General features: G+C 48.5%; 1 protein-coding gene across 1 annotated transcript in view; it reads left to right on the forward strand.

Moving 5' to 3' along the window:
- Positions 1 to 12,681, forward strand: part of TG (thyroglobulin) — a 249,251-nt gene that overhangs the window by 100,730 nt on the left and 135,840 nt on the right. Inside the window, exon 35 of the mRNA XM_007447997.1 lies at positions 7,273 to 7,335. Coding sequence (XP_007448059.1) covers positions 7,273 to 7,335 — 63 coding nt within the window. The remainder of the gene's footprint in view (positions 1 to 7,272; positions 7,336 to 12,681) is intronic.

Raw genomic sequence — 12,681 nt, forward strand, 5'->3', positions numbered from 1 at the left:
CAGCAGGAGTGAATGGACAACCTCTTCAGTGTGACACCGTCTTCATCAGTCTGCCCCAGAGGGTTTTGGTGGTTGTGTTCAAGCTTTAAATTTAAGGGAGAGAGTCTGGGCCTGGCCTGGTCCTTGCCCTAGAAATGAGAGTAACAGGATGTCTGACCTGGAGGAGCCTTAGAGGTCTGTAACTTTGATTTCACATTCTGCATATCGCCCAACACAATGCTTTGCCCAAAGTAGGAAAGGAGAGGGGAACTGACATTCCTCATGTGCCCACTGTGTGTCTACTCGTGTGCTGCGGCTTCTACACGGGTTATACAATATATTACTCAGTGCCTCCATGGAGTAGACATTATTTCCTCCATTTATGATGAGGAGAGTATGGTGTAGACAGTGGAAGTTATTTGATCCAAACCACATAGCCATCAAGAAGCATAGTCAGGTCGCAAACCCAGCTCTCAAGACTCCACTCTTCCCCTTTACCTGCTGCCTCCTGGCAGGTCTCCCATATGGCATGAGTGACTGTATGTGAAACTGTCTGGACACATTGCCTAAATGGTTTTCCCCCAGCTCAACTCAACTGACCAAACAAGCAGTTGACCAATAAATTGAAAAAATAAAACTAATAAGCGAAACCAGCAGTAGGTTGACCTCTTGTTCCAGAGCTACGTCCAACCCGAGAGGCTTGGGATGGGGCTTTTTGGTGGAATCTGGTCCTTGACATTTGTTCATGAGCCTACTAATCCCCGAGACATTCTGTGGCTTCAAGGCAGAGTCTTTCGGGGTTGACTGTTACCAGGCTGAAAAGAATCTTCCTTGCTGATGTCTACTTTGAGCATCCTGTGACTTGATCTGAGTTCACTCTATTTATTACTTTTATTTTATTTTAACATCTTGAATTGTTTTAAGAAAAACATCAGGAGTGTATGATGAAACATCCTCAGTGGGTTTCTATTTAGTGGGGAGGGATGTGCCATCTAGAGGACGGGGAGTGAATGCCTGCGTAGGGTGGTGGCCCAGCAGGAGATCCAATGCCAGCTCTGGGTATTTAGGGCCTTCAGAGCTGAACTCTCAGCCCACAATGCCTCCTTGCCCAGCTGTCCTCCCACACCTCTTCCCCTCTCCTACCCCACCAAAAGCTGGGAAATGTCATTTTTCATCTTTCTATTGCTCAGGGAAGAATTGGATGAAAAGAAGCTAAGAAATAATTCATTTGTTCAGAAATATGGGAATCAGATCAGAGGGTTCCAACATCGTGGCAGGAGTTAGCAAGGAAAAGACCCCAAGGGGCTTATTGCCCCCACTTTTTCCATCTGTTCTGTTTCTTTTTATCTGACTGCACAGACCACTGGCTTTTTCCAACGTATATTCTGTGGGGTCAGGCTGGGGACTCAGGAGTTCTGACCAGGAACTACAGGGCAGGGAATTACAAATTCATTCAACAGACACTGACCGAATGGCAGCCATGCCCGGGGGCCTCTGGTTTTACAAATCCAGCCTCTAATCCCTGGGCTCTTACTGTGTGCCTGGCTGGATGCCCAGCACTTTATAAGTGTTGTCTCACCTAATCCTCATAACCACTGTTAGCTGAGGTTCAGGGAGATTAAGTCACTTGCCCAAAGTCACACATAGCAGGTAAATGACAGAATTTGGACCCAGAATTTTTGGACCTAGTCAGAAGGAACTGGGTCCAAATAACCAACCATATAACCATATTATACGGCTATACTCAGCCATATGACATATTCACTGTGTTATATGGCTGAGTTGGAATAAGAAATGAGTCCTGTCCTCCAGGCGCTCACAACTTAAGGAGGAGTTACAGACTGTAAATAAATAAGCCGTTCTAGCCCTGGATTGCTCATGTCGTAAATCTAGGAGTTTTCAAACTTTACTGAGTGTCCATACTGGGTCATGCACTGTGCTGGGCACTAGGAAATGTGGGGTTAATAAGATGTAATCATTTTTTCCTTAGGTGCTCACATCCTAGTGAAGAAGATGCGGGCACATATGGTTGGTTGTAGCATCATAGGCTCAGCACTAGCACAGTCATATGCATGAAGTGCTGTGGGAACATGGGCGCAAGAAATTAATTCTGCTTCAGAGTGGTGGAAATCCATTACTGAAAGCCTCCTACACCCTCCTTTATGCTTCAGGGACCACCTCCTGCAGGCTCTGGCCCGCTGGCCTGGAGCTGCCCAAGCAGGCAGGTTTTCACCCTGCATGCTGCCTGCTTTCAGTGTTTGGGTGAGTGGGGAGAAAAATCGAAAAATGCCAAAATGGCATCAGTCTCTCAGGACCCCTAGGTGAAAAACACCTCGGGATGCACATGGCTTATGGCCATTCTGGTGTGAGTGGCTCTGAATTTTCCATTTCAGAAGAATGGGAGGAAGAGGGCCAGCTGCAGGGGTTCTGGTGACCCGGTGTGACACATGACTCTCCATCAGAGCAGAACTAGGCCCTCACTGGTCAGTCTTTTTCCCTTAAGTCGTCTTCACCACCCAAAGCGGGTGGTGGGCTAAGTCTTAAGACTTGATGGATTAGCTCCTCCTAAGACCCAGGCGGAGAAAAGGAACCTTACTCAGGGAAACTGGTTCGATAAATTAGACCATTCTCTCCGCTGGGTCACATTGACCCAGTGCAAAACCACCTTCTGATTTGTGATATATTTTGAGCCAAAACAACTCATCTTCTGGATTCTGAACCTTAGATGGTGGTGTATTCTGTTTTCTGTAGTAGACAAAACTTCCCTAGTGTAACGCTGGAAAGTCCCAACAGGCAAGCTGACATCGTCTTCGTTACTTTCCCCACATCCTTATCTTTGTATTATTATTATTATTTTTTAATTGAGTGGTTCGATTTTTTTTTTTACATCTTTATTAGAGTATAATTGCTTTACAATGGTGTGTTAGTTTCTGCTTTATAACAAAGTGAATCAGTTATACATCACACACAATAGTAGGAAGTAGGGCCCCTGCAGGGCCAGGGAAGCCTGCACAGAGGGGGACCTGAGCCTTGAAGGATGACCTCTCCGTCAGCACAGGAGACACGGATTTTTTACAAAGGAATTCTTGCAAAGAATTTCCGTTAATAGGCTTTGACCTCACTTCAAATCCATGGTTTGGTCATTTAGTGTACTGGCATCTCTGTTGAGTGATGAGCACAGACCCCTGATTTGACTGCAGGCTGAGAGCCAGACACAAAGAAGGTAACACAGGTCCTGTTTCTGAAGAATGACACTGAGGAAGGGGAAAGGAAGGGCTATTTGTTGAGCTCCTACTGTGTGTCAAACACCATGGAAGCATCAGGGGTAGAAGGTCCTCCCCAAAAGCGTTTAGCCTGGCTGGGGAGGCAGAAGTGAGAGACATGAACATCTCTCAAGCACTTACTAATGGCAGAAACAACTCTCCAGCACTCTCCCTGCATTCACTTACGACGCCTGTGGGGCTGGTGCTCTCCTATCCCCTCACCGGGAGGTAATTATTCCCTCTGTATCAGAGAACTACTCAGCCCTGTGGCTTGTGTTACGGTGGGGGGGACCCACGGGGGCTTCTGAAGCACAAAAGGGGAGCAAGAAATTTTGTTCTATAAGGGATTATGCAAAAGCCACTCTGGGGGAAAATCTGGGCGTAGATAAAGGAAAGCTGGGTGAAGGGTGCAGTGGCCGCTGCGTAGGGATAGTGGGTGGGGTGGCCGTGGTCCTGCCCTGCAGCCCCCGGGGCCCCAGAGACCTGCACACGGGCAACATAACCCTGGTACTGGGCTGTGTTCTCAGAACAGAAGTGGGACTTGAGTCTCCTAGGATCCAGGAGAGAGGCACAAACCTAGAGCAGGGAGCTCCCAGAGGGGCCCCCAGAGAGCCTGCAGCCGTGTGCTTTCTGACTGCTGTCCACAGAGAACAGAAATTTGCAGGGTCTGAGCACTAAACTGAGAGGCTCAGGCCAAGCAATTATGATGCAAATGAAGCTGTTGGCAGCCCCTTTCCAACTGCAGGACCCAACAGGAAGTATCATAGCAACCAAGGTGGGAGTACAGGGTAAGAAGGCTGCTCTGCAGTCCAGCTGCCCGAGTACTGGGCTGCCATTCGCTCCGCAGCTGTGCATGACTTGCAAGTGGGGCAGGATCTTTGGTTTGTTTACAAAGTCAAATGCAGCATCTAAAAAAAACAACCGAAGCCTCACACTTCCTTTGTTCTTCTGTTAAGCAAATGTACTTGGACCCTGTAGCTATTCTAGATATGGGAAATGGAAAGGAAATGACCAGCCCTTCTAATTATGCCTCCTCTGCGGCCCACGTAGAAACCACCACACGTAGGAGAATTTACTGAGCAATCAACCACCCCACGTAGTAGAATTTACTGTGCAGTCCACTCTTCACATCATCACTCATATCCCCTCAAGAGTGTCTGCCATTTACTTAGCACGGAGTGGGCTCCAGGGCTAGGCTCGTGTTTCGCAGGCAATATCTTATTTGGTTCCCAAAGAACGTGATGAGGTTGGGTCTATCCTTACCCACATTCTCTGCAGTGCTGGCAAACGTGTTACAACTGGGGAGGGTGGCGGAGGCCCTGATTTGTTGTTTTGTAGTGGTTGCCACTTTCCGTGGTGTAAATACTCCAGCCACGGCCCATTTCAAGCCACCAGCTTGATGTCACAGAAAGCAGAGCTGGGAAGAAGCAGAAGGGTTACCATCCATCTGTTTAACAAGCATGAATTAGCTGAGCAACTTGCTCAAGGTTGCACGGTATGATTCTCTGTAGGGGCATCCCCAGGGACGGAGTCCCTCCCAGGGGCTGAGGCTCAGTGCCCCACAGCCCAGGGAGACTGAGAACTTTCAGGGCTCAGCTATTCCTGTACAGTGAAGAAGGTCCCACCCAAAGGGCTGACAGTCCCCCGTCAGGAAGCACTGATGGAGGATGAGGAAGGGTAAGTAGAGCAGCAGCAGCCCCAGAACTAGGTGATGAATGCCTGGCTGAGACGCGCACATAGTAATTCTCCCTGCGGATATGCAGCAGCTCGCCTCACTGTTCTCACAGCATTAGACGTATACGGTTTCCAGTGTTTCATTAGTAGTGCTGTATAAATGTTTCCTTTGCAAACCGAGCTTGCTTTGAATTTCCAGATAAATTTCCAGAAGCAGAATTACTGGGTCCAAGGGTGTGGGCATCTGAATGCCCTCGATGTAGATTCATCAGATTGTTTTCTGAAGATTGCACTGACTCTCAGGGTCTTTGCTCTGAGAAAGCAAAGATGGACATTTAAATAAACAAGCTGGGCCCCTGGGCACTGTAGAGCATGGTGGGTGGTTCTGAGTCATTCTGAGTTTTGTGGGAGGAGCTCACAGAATGTTGGGTGACAGGAGCCTTAGCTCAGCAACCCTCAGAGTGAGTCCCTGGACCAGCAGGGTCAGCCTCACCTGGGAACTTGTTAGAAACGCCGGATCTCAGGCCCCAGCCCACACCTGCGGACCCAGACAGTCTGGGGATGGGGCCAACGTGGTGTGTGTCATCAAGCCCTCCAGGGGATTGCAACGTCTGCCGAAGGCTGGGAACCAGGGCCATAGAATGATGACCAGGAGCAGGTGCTTCTAGGCAGATGGAGTCAAGCAGGAGAGACACACGACAGCTGGGGGCTCGAGAACTCAGGGAGGCTGGGTCGTGGCATGTCTGACCAAAGTGAGGAAGGCGGCGGAGGGGACAGGATGGGAGGGAACACAAACCGGGACTTCGGGGACCAGAATAGAGCATGACTCTGACTCGAGGCTTTTCATGGAGGCAGACAAGGCCAAGAGTCAAGGACAAGGGTGTGTCACTGTGAAAGGGCCATATTAAGAGTGAATAGTGGGGCTTCCCTGGTGGCGCAGTGGTTGAGAGTCCGCCTGCCGATGCAGGGGACGCACATTCGTGCCCCGGTCTGGGAAGATCCCACATGCCGTGGAGTGGCTGGGCCCGTGAGCCATGGCCGCTGAGCCTGCGCGTCCAGAGCCTGTGCTCTGCAGCGGGAGAGGCCTCGGCAGGGAGAGGCCCGCGTACCGCAAAAAAAAAAAAAAAAAAAAAAAAAAAAAAAAAGAGTGAATAGTGGCCGGCATTTATTGAGTGCTTGCTGTATGCCCAAAGGTTTACATACAACAACTCATCTAAGCCTCACAACCCTGAGAGAGGTACTGTCATTACCGCCATTTTACAGACAAGGAAACTGAGGCCAGGGAGGTGAAGCAACTTGCTCAAGGTCACACAATCTCACCCTGGGTTGCTGACCCTTGACTGTGGGCCCCACCCATGACCCTTGAGCCCTGACCATGCTACACCATAGCTCAGAGAGGGAGAAGATCTGACAGCACTCCTAGTTTGGGCCACTGGAAGAAAAGGATGCTGAGGCTTTGAAGATTTTGATTTGTTCAGTAAGGGAAGAGGAAGGGGAAGGGGATAATGGGCACTCACGGGTCACCTGCTGGGTCTGCACAGTTTCTCATTTAATTCTGACATCATCCTCATGTGCCAATGCCAAAACTGGGTACAGAAGAAGCCAGATAACTTGTCCATCTTCCCTGCTTCTAAGAGGCATATGGAGGCCAGGTCTGTCTGCCCTCCTACTCCAGACTCCGTCCACCTGCCACGCAGCCTGCAGTGAATAGCTGCCGTCTAGTGAGCTCTCACCCTGTGTCTGGCCCTACACTACCTCCTGTCATGCCCACAGCCGTTCTCAGCATATGTTGTGTCATCCCCAGCGTACAGGTGTGGAAACTGAGGCCCAGAGAGGCTGAGTGCCCTCCCTGAGTGGGTCAGGTAAGCCATGGCGCTGGGCGTCTCACTTGCTCACTGCGTCCCTGGGCGCTGCTCACTCTGGAACGCGGCAGGTCTGCACTGCTTCACCGCGGGCTTTGGAAAACGATGTGAAGATGGCGAGTGCCGTGCGCCACTCACCGGCGAAGCTGTGAGAGCAGGAGTGAGGTCCCCTGCCGCAGCGCCTGTGAGCGCCTGCCCGGCCTGGGCCTCGAGGGAGGGTGACCCAGAGGAGAGAAAGCAGCCCAGCTGCAGTGAGCGTGTGGTGTCAGGTTGGTTTAAGCCCCCGAGATGTCAGGACGTCCCTTCAGCACAGCCTAGCCCGTTCTGACCATGCGGGAGCGGTGCCGGGCACTGTGGGCCCACTGTCTGCCTTCCAAGTTGGACTTTTCTGGCACCAAGTTGGAGCCTCTATTCCTGCCTTTCAGGACTCAGTGACCGAAAGGGTAAAAAAGGGTAAAAAAGGGCTAAAGGGCTGCCACTGTCTTCTTTTGCAGTTGCTCGAAATGATGCTTCCAGTTTCTGCCCTTCAGTGGCTTTGCCTCCCCTCACGGAGAGCGGTAAGTTCATTGTCTTCTTAACTTCTCCGATGTGATGCAGCCTCATCTTTCTCCTTGCTTTTGTCCCATAGTTTATAGCTCCCACGACCCTCTCGCGTCCATGAACTCAAGCCCCTCTCAGTTCACACATGCATAGAGAGGGCAAATGCCAGCACCACAACACAGCAATTTAAATGCCAGCCAAAGAATGCATCCAACTGGAAGCAGAGTGCGGCGGGAGCCCAGTCCTCCTGATTTTCATTCTAAGGTTTGTTGCACCCTATTGTGTGGTGACTAGGCCTGCACAGCCCCGGGGCCGTGTCAGGAAGAGTAGTGTTTGGGAACTATGTGCACAGGAGTCGGGGCTCTGAGCCATCAGTGTCCCACGCAGCACAGTGACATCTGAGGCCGGGCACTGGCCCTGATCCCAGGAGCACCACCTGGGCTGAGGCTGCCATCTTCTTCTGCACATGGCACTGTCCCCACTGCACATACCCTGTCTGGCAGCAGGAAGCGCAGGGCAGTGGTCACCATGGGACCGGGCAGGGCAGCGTGGGCTTCGCTGCATGTCCCTTTTCTGCTTCCCCTTAGTCAGGAAATGAGAGGCTCTCATCATTCCTGTCCTGTGACATGATGTCTGAGGGGCACTAGATGTCTGTCATTACGGTCCTGGCTGAAGGGACAACATGTGGCTCGTGTAGGAGAGAATCATTTGTCATCAAGGCTGGGCTGAGAGTATAAATGTCCTCAACCATGTTGTCACTTCCTTCCCTCAGTTAAAAGAGCTGACTTTGTGTGTATTTTTTTTCCCTGAGCATTCTGTACAGAATATCGATGTCTAAGCACTTAAAAATTTCACATCTAAGGCATTTGATCTTCACACCAACCTCAAGGGGCAGGTCCTATTTTCCTATTTGTTAATTACAGAAAAAAATTCAAACAATGCTGAAATACAGAAGGAAAAATCACAGAATTATTTAGAAGTTACTCCATGTCAGTTCATACATCGGTTTATTTCCTAATCTCCTCAGACTTTTCTGTATGGAAAAGGAGTTGTACTCTTGCTACAATGTTATGTGTCTTGTTTTTACTTAATATTGCATCATGTGTATGTGTATGTGTATATTTCCAACATGTGTATATTCATTCATTCATTCATTCATTCATTCATCCGTCTATGTTCTTCCCCTTAAAATGCTCCCAATCTGGTGATGAAGAAACACAGACAGTACAGTGATCAACCACGGTTGTCACATTATCCTACTAGGTCGACGCACTGTCGTTCACTAACTCATTCCTCTATATCTGGGCATTTGATTGTTTTTGACTCTTCACTACTACGAAAATACCACAAGAATACCTTGGTACATAAAGCTCTTTCCAATGTTGAGATTATTTCCTGGGGGCAGACTCCAAAGCAGAATTACTGGGTTTGAAAACTCTAGGTTTTTTGACTCTAGATCTATATTGCCAAATTAGTCCCAAACACTTGTTTGTAGTTGCAGACTTACTAGCAGTGAATCAAAGTGGTTTCTTTTTTGTTGTTGTTGTTTTTAATAAATTTATTTATTTTATTTATTTATTTTTGGCTGTGTTGGGTCTTCATTGCTACGTGCGGGCTTTCTCCAGTGGCAACAAGCGTGGGCTACTCTTCATTGCGGTGCGTGGGCTTCTCATTGCGGTGGCTTCTCTTGTTGCAGAGCACCGGCTCTAGGTGCTTGGGCTTCTGTAGTTGTGGCTCGCGGGCTTTAGAGCACAGGCTCAGTAGTTGTGACACACAGGCTTAGTTGCTCCGCATGTGGGATCTTCCCGGACCAGGGATCGAACCCGTTGTCCCCTGCATTAGCAGGCGGATTCTTAGCCACTGCGCCACCAGGGAAGTCCCTCAAAGTGGTTTTGTTTTTCCATCATGTGCTTAGAATCCTTAAGTATTATCACTAAAAATATCATTTATTAAATTTACGGATAAAGAAAACTTCCGTACCTAATGTCAAATGCATATATTAGATAGGAATCGATCAACACATAAACCTCTTCAGGTGATTTTACAATGCTTCCAGTCTGTTTTTGCTAAAATTTGTATTACTGAGACTTGAGTTACTAACAAAAGAAAGAAAAGGTGTAGAATTCCACATCTCCCTTCACACACACACAGAGTCTATGGAGCTGAGTAGATGTTTTGAAGGCGGAATGAGATGTCACGGTATTTTCAAATGTGCCTTTGACGAGTATGATCTGAAAGCAGGAGAGATGGGGGGCCGACATTCCATGTGTGCTTAGAGCTTCTGAGTTGGAATTAAGGGTTTGAGCATGTTCCTTTGATGTGAATCAGAGGGAGGACATCATTCTGTCTTCAGGGTATTGGTATGTCTATGTGATTTTGACATGGATTGTGTGCGTGTGCACGTGTGTGTGTGCTCACACTTGCATGTATATACCAAGCATACGTAAAACCCTCATCTTTATGCACTTTTTATCTGGGGAGAAAAGGAAATATTTATTAAATACCAAGCAGTTCATAAATCATTTAATGCTCAGAAGAAAGTTAGATGGTAACAAGGTCTATTTTTCAAATAAGGACACTGAAGCTCTGTTAGGTTAAATGATCAAGCTGTGATTGGAACCCACATGTGCCTGCCTGGCCCCCCTCAAAGTTAGATGAAAATATTTGGTTTGAGCTTCTGGAAAGGGTGACAGAGATGGACTTCCCAGCCCCAGACTTGTCGGGAGACCTAAAGTCTTGGCCTTATTTCTTTTATGAGATTGTGTGTATAAGCTGCCCATTCAAAGCCTCTTTGAAAATGGGATTCTGATGAGCTGATTGGCCGATGGGGATGGTGAAGCCAAAGGTGACTTGTGAAATCTCAGGGGCCTGACTTGGGTACATACACTCCAAACGCTTGGTTTATGTTGCTCCAGAGAAGACTTCAGACACGTTAACGGGGTGTTCGAAGACAGCAGGAGTTTGTCAAATGGGTGTTGCAGAAAGTCTTTCCAAAGAGAGTGCATGTGCAAAGGCCCAGGGCCACAAAACAGCCTGAGGCATTCAGACATTGGCAACGGTTCAGGGTGGTGGGCCTAGGGCTGTCAGTGGGAGAGGCGGAAGATGATCTGTAGAGAAATGCTGTAGCTTGAACGTGGAGCCGGTGTGGGACTTCGTACTGGGTTTGGAACTAGACCTTGGCAAGATCTCTTGGGAGCGCTAGGGTGGGCATGAACAGAGAAGCGTGTTATGGCAAAACAGATGCGCTTTCACTTCAATTTAGTTCAATTCGGTGAATATCTATTTTGGAAAATGGATTCTGAATTGTCACTTACGTTCCAGGAAAGGTTTTGTGCTGTGTTGGAGGTCTTGATTGCAAAGAGAGGATCCCACCTACTAATCAGGAGAAAGGCACAGGAAGAAAGAATTTAAGGAGATGAGCCACTTACCAAAGTGAAGCCACTTCCAGTGGCAGTGGGAGCCTGGGGAAGGCTCCCCCAGAATTCACCGCAGACAGTTAGTGAAAGCACCCGTGCACATCATGGCCAGTCTGTGCCATAAAGGCCAGCGTGCATTTGTCAGATGGCCAGGAGGGGGCAGGGGGCATCCTGGGCAGAGGGCAGTGCATGGACAGAATCCCGGGGCCTGCATTAGCACGGCACATGCAGGGAAATACAGGTAGCTCAGGACTGCAGGGCCAGGAGGGAGGCTGGACAGGGGACTGGGGCCAAACATTCGAGTGCCTTGGGTACCACAAATCCTTGAAGGGTTTTAAGCAGTTCCATAATGAGCTTTAAAATGACTCAAACGCTCTCCCTTTGGGCTGTGTGGGAGTTGCACTGGTGCCTGACAAGCTAGGCTTTGAGAGAACGAGGACAATTGTGTCATCTGTATATAGAGTGCCGTTTTACGCTCTTTAGGGCAACGTTGTATGCTTTTTTAAACGGGCAAAACAGTAAAGGTGATATTTCTTCATAAGAGAAAATGTCCATTGCTTCTTAAAAGACCCATGACAACCCAGCTCAGGGTTAGCATGAGATGTCTTTTCAGATGTTGGACCCTGTCTGTAGGATGACCACTGTCTGCCCCCTCCTGCAGGCCAAATGGCCGGGGGGAGGTCTTCCAAGGGCTAATTCCCAGGAGAACTGACGTTTTCCTTGTCATCCACTATTTCAGAAGCTCTTCTCTTAGAGGTGCCATTGAAACAAATTTAGATTATTTAGAGTATTTAGATTGCAAGCGAGGGGAAAACACAGATGTGCGTCTTTAAAAATTTATACCTGTACTCTAAGTTTCTTTCACCTGAGGAACTTCAAAATACCCTTTAAAGAATGCCCCAGCCCTTGACTGTGATCACAGGTTGCTACCAGCAGATCGAGGCTGTGGGTGGGGCTGCAGTTGAGAGTGTGTGACGCATGGCTGAGAGGGATGCCTGGTGAAAGTCTGCCCTGCTCAGCGTCACCAGCCTGGAGCCCAGTGACAGCAACAAAGCTGTCCCTGGGTATATGGAGATAGAAGTGGCCACACCAGCAGTCTCTTTTGGGACCTGCGATTTGTAGTCAATCACTTTTGTCTGCTTTGCCTCTGGCTTTTCACAGCTTTGCCAAAGGGTTGATAGAATTCAGTTGATCTTTTCTGCAAATGTTTTCCACTAAGCTGGAGACAGTCGTGTGATCCTAAAAAATGTCAGCACTGGCAGGAGTGTGTGCATCATCTAATTGAGGGAAACATCGGGGCATTCTGGTGTGGAGATGGTTTTGAAGTCCATCTGCCCAGCTTCCAATCCTGTTCCGTCACTTAACACATGGGTACTCTGGGGCCAAATGCCTCAGCCTCCTGATGCCTTTGTTGGCCTCTGTAAAATGAGGATGATGGTGACAAGTAAGAAATATCAACCTAGTAGGCTTGTGTTGTGGAATAAAGTACCAGGCTCGGCACAGAACCTGATAAGAGTGGGTGTTTAAGAAATGTCAGCAATAGTGCCCAAGTCCAAACCCATCTTTTTATAGAGGAAGAAACTGAGGCAGACAGAGAGAAAGTGACTCTCCCAAGTCACAGCCAGTTAAGGACAGAGCTATACAATCATGAATTTTTATATTCCTAGGTATTGAATGACTAAATATGTCAATCACTGTGCTAAATGCTTTCCATATTTTAATCCCCACAACTGCCCTAGGCAGTGTGCACCATTATGCCCATTTTACAGATTTGGAAACTGAGGGTCCAAATGGTAGAGCTGGGGTTCAAACCCAGTCTGAATCCAAATCCAGAGTCTCCCCACTGAAGATGCTGACTGTTGCTGGTTGGGTTCCTCAGGAATCAGACTCTGAGTTCAGTATGCAGGTCATTTTTTAAGGGAATGGAATCATTGGGAGAGGGAAAGA

This window comes from Lipotes vexillifer, unplaced genomic scaffold (assembly GCF_000442215.2).
Source record: "Lipotes vexillifer unplaced genomic scaffold, Lipotes_vexillifer_v1.1 scaffold796, whole genome shotgun sequence".
Taxonomy (NCBI): domain Eukaryota; kingdom Metazoa; phylum Chordata; class Mammalia; order Artiodactyla; family Lipotidae; genus Lipotes; species Lipotes vexillifer.